Below are 7,174 nucleotides of genomic sequence, written 5' to 3' on the forward strand. Positions count from 1 at the left end.
GTGAGAGAGCAATATCACGGCCACCTTCAGGCCGCGGCCTGGTAGAATTAATTGGCAACGTCGCAAGTGGTGTTGTTTAGTGACAGATGTCCCATAAGATAACATGGCAGACAGGTGACATCAGCTCATTAATTCACACATTATTGATTTAAATTTATTTATTATTTTTATTTTTTTACTTTACAATCTGTTCTATTATATATTGAACAATAGGTAAATTATGGTAAATGCTATGGAATACGAAAAATTGACTTTGGAACATTAAAAATAGTTGTTAAGCACTCTCAACAACAAATTTTTCAATAAAAACACTTTACAAAAATCTGAAGGGCAGGTCCAGAATTGATGGCCTCTTAAGTCTGTAAATTGTATCCATGTTGTTTAATAAGTTAAGAGTTAAATGATTTTGATGAGATTCCAATTTCGTAATATATCGTTCACTTATGGTCATGATTTCGTCCTTAACTGTAGGCATCTTAAGGTCTTGATGTAGTGTTCTATTGCTGACATACCATGGTGCATTTGTTATCTTCCTCATCATTGTCGATTGGTATCTTTGGAGAATTTCTTAGAAGTACTCGCCGAGCCCCATAGTTGCACTCCATATGTCCAGATTGGTTTCAATTTATGAACATAGATTTATTAAAATATTGAAAATTGGAGGTTGCTTGTTAGAATACCAGAGTAATTGTACCAAAGTTGTGGTGAATTGTAACGAAGTATAATTCACCGTAGATTAAATAATAATACCAGCCCTTAAAATGTGAAACCGTACTTGTAATGGGATACGTTTTATGATTTATTTATTTATTCACGGTAACACCATTTATACAATAGTAGATGGTGCCTTTGTTTGTTTTTTATTTTTAATATTCAATTTTTTGTTGGGTAATACTTATCTATGGTAATACTAAACGTATACTACCATACTACTTATGTTCTATTGCAATGTTTTACCTTATCTACCAAAATTTTAAGCACTTTTTATCTTTGGCACTTTTGGGGTAAACGACTATTTCACCATGCAAATCGTGATTGAACATTGGTAAATGGTTTTTGAGGCTTAAAATTTTCTTTTTTTACTTTTAATGTGTTTTTCTGGTTATATTTCCTCCTAACTTCTTTCAACATGACACATTTTTTAATATTATATTACTTGTGCATGTCTACGTTTTTTCTTTACATTCAGGATTTTCATTCCTCTATGGTTGATTCTAATGTCAAGTCAATTTGATCATAAGCAGAAGTGTAGTGAGTGACTAGTGTAGTGAGTGATTTTGGAACACAAAATGTCAGTTGTCGCTGTTGTCAGTTTGTTTGTTTGTTATTTTCTTGTACTGTTACTGTCAATACTCAGTTTGTAGTAGCTTACTAGCGGTTTTGTTCATTAATAAGGGATTTCTGCGTGTTTTCGTCCATATCCTTTATTACATGCATAGTTAAGGTTAGTCTTGAACTTGCAGTTAGTTACAAAGCAGCTCGAATGTTATTGAAATGTGGTCTTAGTGCATTAGGCCAACTTTAAGGTTAGGATAGTTAAAATGTCTGCAAATAACTTCAACAGTCAAGAAAAAGGAAATTACAGTGCATCTGAACAAAGAAGAAATCCTGAAGACCACACCATAGCCACAAGAGTGTTAGAAAATGTCACCGGTGATCAAAACGCACAAAATCAAACACTTCTTCCAGGCCACCAAACTCCAGTATCAAATTCAATTTTGAGCTACCAGAATACATCGTTTGGAGGCTTGTACAGTAGCTCGGGATTCAATAATTCTTTGGCAAGCTACGAAAGCAATCTTCAGTGGCTATCAGATGGTAGAATTCAAAACCAACATACTCAGCTTTTACCAGACAAAAATGTTACCACATCAACCCACACACTTCCTTCGACTTCACATTCTTGCTGTGTTAATAGATTCAGCATGATTGATTCTTTGGGCATGGCCTCCCCAGTGCCTCATGATCAAATGAAGACCGCATGTGATGTTTCTAGCTATCAAAATAAATCAGCTCTCACAATGAACATGATGGACCCGATTCAAAGCTGGCTCAACCTCCCTATAGCATCACAGATCCCCAGTAATCAGCAATATTGCAAGTATAGTGAACGATCAGTTCCAATGTCTCAAAATTACAACATACCCATTTCCACAGCCTCTCAATTATCAGCAGCGACACAAATTTGCCTTCCAGGTTTAGGTCTAGATCAATCAGATTTAAAGCAGAGTGATATTTGTATTCAAAGCCCAGATAGTGGTACTTGTTTTGATAGCATTAACAATCCCAATAACAAACCAGTTGAGGGAAATGCAAAACCAAATACTTATATGACGGCAACTAAACAAGGTACAGTGCAGGATGAGAATAATTTAGTTTCTAAACAAAGTTTGTATCCATCGAATAATATGATGACAAAAGACTGGAAATCTCAGTTCCAAAATTATATGTCAAGTCCTAACATGTTCAATACAATGAATGAATCCCAAGATAATTATGTTTTTGCACAGTATAGTATGCAACCAACAAATTCATACTATACCACTCCGGATAATAGTTACTCTTCATTTGTTGGAAAAAACAATACATTTGTACCACAAAAAACTCCCTCATATTCCAGGATTGAAAGCTCATCTTCACAACAAAATTCTTTTGCTAATCAAAGTCAGATCACAAGTGCAACATCTCAGAATATTGTTCACCCCTCCAATAGTGTTGTCAATTCGTTCTACCCTTCAAAACAACTCTTAAAAGAAGGTGAACAGTTACAACCAAATAGTAAACAACAAATTTCAATCACCAACTACAGTGATTCTTTAAACGCTTGTTGCCAGATCAATAACAAATCACAGAGGTCAGATCCTACTTCAGATATAAACAATTGTTTTCCATCAGTTGTCAATAGTCAAGAAGATGTTTCTAGCTCGGGGAACAAACCATCAATACTACTAGGCAGTAATAATCAAACAGAAAAGAGAGGGTTTAAAAGTTCTGAGACTGTTAGTAGCGAGAGTGACGAAAGCAATATTATTGTTGAGGAATCTGATGAAATTGGAGAGATAGAAAGCGAGGTAAGTGTTTTATAATAACTTTAAACCGTAATAAAAGATTAAGCCTAACATGGAAGCAGGACTATTTGTATAAGTCTGAATCATAAGAGTAGCCTACACCTCAGTCCCGCCAATCAGAAAGTCCAGCTAATTGATGCCACCTTATGCGGGGAATAATTTACTGTAGGCCTATTTAAATTCTAAACAGAGCTATACCTAACTTATGTTTTGAAATACGGTTTCTAGCTGATCGCGGATTGTAGGCCTATGTGAATGTTGATGATTGGGAAACAGTCTGAATTTTATATGGAACCAGCAGATTTTGAATGATTCCCAATAGACTAGAGCCGAGCACCCATTCATTTAACGTTATTTGGTTGGTTTTATTTTATGATCATTGTTTAGTAAGAATACTGGGATCTAACTATTGCTGCAATCTGGTAGATAATTACGGGGACATTAGGTATCTAATTAATTTAGGATATAATAGTAATAAGAAGATAACCACCCATCTCCTTGATTGCAAGAACATAACGTAGATGTGACTGCCAGAAACAATAACGGTGTTGTGATTGTGAGAGCAATATAGCCTATGGCCATTAACAGTCATAAAAATATGATCATTTGATTTGTGAATGCAACTTTTCTGCATGTCTGGCTAGTCAGAAAAAATTAGTATTCTAAACAGGGCCCAGTCCCAACTAGTTGGCATAAGAAAGACTCACATGGACTTCAGTTGTCCATTGCATATCCTTTCCAAGAATTGTTTAATATTGTCTAAAATCTATTAACTTTTTTAGGTATCAATCGAAGAAATCAAGAAGAGTTATGAATCCACCAACAATCAAGTACTTTTGAGATGTTTAATATGTAATGTTGGTACTTCTTCACAAACACCTGCTAATCAGTTCATCCACATGAATGAATCCTTTCCTTTAACATCATATAAAATTCCAGTAAGGACAAAATTAGAGCAAATCCTTTCAATGGACTTTCAACATTACTTAGAAAAACGCAACACTTTCATGTGTCGACGCTGCTTAAATCTCGTTGAAACTATTGAAGTCCTCGAAGTTAAACTGTCGACTGCTAAACAAACGCTTAATGACAACTTTTCAAAGACTATCCAACAATCAGTGCCAATTATTGATGATATTTTACACAATGAAGTTAGTTCTCAAGATGTGGACAAACTTTTAAAAAATAACAATATTCCCAACAAACGCCCAGAAGAAAAACCAAAAAATTCAGAAATTTATAGAGAACAGGAACCATTTTCGGTAAGTTTGTCAATCAGCTTATGTAAAACTTGTATCTATTGTTGTTGTATGTTGGGGTTGGCCCAGAACTGGCCATTCGATGAGCGGAAGTAGTAAACAGGTGGGAAATCCCTGGTCTGTTGGGGTTGGTCCAAAACCGGCTTTTCCCTTCTACTCCTCACTTAAATCATTTAATTACCGGTACTTTCCAGCCATTTTTAGCCACCCTGGAAGTATTTTATTGTCTCTTAACCATCCCCAGGCTATATGATATATGTTTCTTTGGTCAAATTTATTTTAATAATTTGATTCCTGTAATTGAGCAAGCCATATCCCAAGATTTACAGGTACCTTGTCAATCACCATGTATCTCACAGCTTTTAATTTGTCTAGTTTTTACATATATTTTCTTATTTTCAGGTAGAAAATGAATGCCCAAATGAAGATAAAGATCCTTCTATTAGCGATTTGGAACAGTCCGAATTTCAGTGCTCGTATTGTTTCAAGGTGTTATCATCACAGAAGTATTTAAACTACCACCTCCAGCAACATACCAAGGAGTTTTATTATTACTGTGAAAGATGCGGTAAAGGATTTCCTCTAAAGAGCAATCTACAGAGGCATCTCAACTGGCACAATAGTAATGAAAGGGAGGCAGACATTTTGTGTGATATCTGTGGTGATATGTTCGTCTCCAATGACTTGTTCAAATCACACTTACTTAAAACCCATTCTCAAGAGTACATATACAACTGTAAAATCTGCAAGAAAGGATTTACAAGAAAATTATCATTAGAGATTCACATTCATAAGCATACTGGTGCTCGTATGTTCATATGCGAGTATTGCGGCCACACTTTTTTGACCGAATCGAATCTGAGAAACCATGTAAAGCTTTGCAACAAAGATCATCAGCACACGTGTGAAGAATGCGGGAAAAGTTTTATTTCAGAGAGCCAGTTATCAAAGCACGAGTCCCAACATACAGGGATTTACAGTTATTCATGTTCCGTTTGCAACAAAGGCTTTCACAAACCTTCCGATCTCAATTTCCACATGCTGTCTCACTCAACCGATAAGAACTTCAAATGTAAAGAATGTAGCAAATCTTTTAAGACTCAAGGAAATTTAAATTACCATATTAAAACGGTTCACAATAAAGAGACAATTTTCAAATGTGAAATATGCGCTAAAAATTTCTTCCAAAAGAGGTTCCTATCGGACCATATGAAAACACACATCAATGAGGAACCCTACAAGTGTGACCGGTGTGAGAAGACGTTTCTTCACCAGACTACGTTTATCACACATTTGAAGGTGCATGAAGGCAAGGTGAAGATGAAGACGTGTGAAGTGTGTGGCAAGTCTATCAAGACAAGAATGAGTGTTCACATGAGAACTCACACTGGGGAGAAGCCGTACAAGTGCTCTTACTGTCCCATGGCATTCTCCGTAGGCATCTCACTCAAGAAACACATAGCTGTAAAACATGTCAAAAACAAGGTTTCTTAGCAATGTTTGGGGTTCGTTCGGTTTTTCTTTTTATATTTACTATTGCACTCCAGGCGGAAAAAACTTCTTGTCATGAAGACTTATACTGCAGGAAAAACTGGATGTTTGGAAGACATGATTTAAACTTGAGCTTGTGTCAACTAGAGTAACTTTAGACCCTCAAAATGTAAGGGCTGTTCAGGAAGTAAGGTTCGTTTTAGAATAAAATAAAAATTTTCTACGAGAAAAAATTACATTATTTAGGCCTACATTTGAAAGAGCAACTAAAATAGGCCTAGGTAATACTTTTCCACACATCCGCCAAACAAAATGAGGCAATTATCGAAGCGGTTACCAAGCTTTCGAATTCCTTTTCCTACTACTGCATGGAAATGATCACATTAGCAAACTTTTAAACAGGTTATTTCCTCCTTTATTCTTTCTCGCTCACGTTTGCTAACAAAAATTAACATGCCTGCTTCTGTATTTTAACACCCACATCTGGTAGGCACATAACATAACCTAAAAAAAGCAAAGATGGTCTACAGGCCATTTTATATATAACTAAAAAGTTTGTCTATGTGTAAGTTAATTATAGTGTTGGGAAAAATCTTGTGTGTATTAGGAGCACAGACCTGCATTGTTGATCTCAAAATAGCCGCATTCAGCTAAAGCTTCATGTCTACAGTTCTTGAGCGGCAATGACGTACTTTGCGTTCTTAATAGGCTACACAAATAGTGTATAAGTGTATGATAACAAAAACCGCATTACAGGCAGCACCTTACAACTAGCGTGGTTTTTAATTGCAGCACACTTTAATTTTGCAACATTGGGTAGCAAAATGAGGCTTCCGCGTGACGGCTGGACAGTTTTTGAGTAGGCTAATACGTTTGTACTAAAAAGTGTATGACAACCACGTGCCTTTCGGTGTCAGACGCAAATGTTCCTTACTTTCTGAACAGAACAGCTATATCGTACTATTACAGCTTAGTGGTCACACAGACACATAATAGCCCATCAGTTCCTATTGCCAAACTCTATGAATCAAATCAAAACGAAATACAAATAATGATGAATTTGGCATTTTAATTTAAGAGTAAGTTTTTACTGCATGTATAAGTATTATGCATTTAGTTTGATAATTTCTGTTGAACCAAGTGTCACATCGTACCTGAGCCATATCAAGAAATCCTCTATTTTAAGGTTGTCTCGATATTGGCATTTTTATTTTATAAATTATATTTTTTAAATCCTGGACTACTTTGTCATTTACCTTTTACCATGTGATAGTTCTTTTTCTATATTGTATACTTATTATATAATTTAAATACAAAAAAGTTGTTTATAGGCCTACTGTTCATCCAGATAAAAGT

The 7,174-nt window shown here is 35.4% G+C and overlaps 1 protein-coding gene across 1 annotated transcript; it reads left to right on the forward strand.

Annotated features, from left to right (window-relative positions):
• The first annotated feature begins 2,039 nt into the window (after positions 1-2,039).
• Positions 2,040-6,811, forward strand: LOC128995855 (zinc finger protein 37-like). Its single transcript, XM_054420880.1, has 3 exons — positions 2,040-3,071; positions 3,851-4,330; positions 4,730-6,811. The coding sequence occupies exons 1-3, from the start codon at positions 2,124-2,126 to the stop codon at positions 5,819-5,821; spliced, it is 2,520 nt and encodes an 839-aa protein (XP_054276855.1). The 5' UTR covers positions 2,040-2,123; the 3' UTR covers positions 5,822-6,811.
• Positions 6,812-7,174: the final 363 nt, after the last annotated feature.

The sequence above is a fragment of the Macrosteles quadrilineatus genome, unplaced genomic scaffold (genome assembly GCF_028750875.1).
Source record: "Macrosteles quadrilineatus isolate MER2022 unplaced genomic scaffold, UCM_ALF_1.0 Scaffold_5__1_contigs__length_97177068, whole genome shotgun sequence".
Classification (NCBI taxonomy): Eukaryota; Metazoa; Arthropoda; class Insecta; order Hemiptera; family Cicadellidae; genus Macrosteles; species Macrosteles quadrilineatus.

What these genes read in the sequence shown, in the direction of transcription:
- LOC128995855 (XM_054420880.1), top strand. Translation starts at nt 2,124, where the DNA reads ATGTCTCAAAATTACAACATACCCATTTCCACAGCCTCTCAATTATCA. An exon ending in TTGGAGAGATAGAAAGCGAG is followed by an intron (nt 3,072 to 3,850) that starts GTAAGTGTTTTA and finishes TAACTTTTTTAG; the next exon opens with GTATCAATCGAAGAAATCAA. An exon ending in GAGAACAGGAACCATTTTCG is followed by an intron (nt 4,331 to 4,729) that starts GTAAGTTTGTCA and finishes TCTTATTTTCAG; the next exon opens with GTAGAAAATGAATGCCCAAA.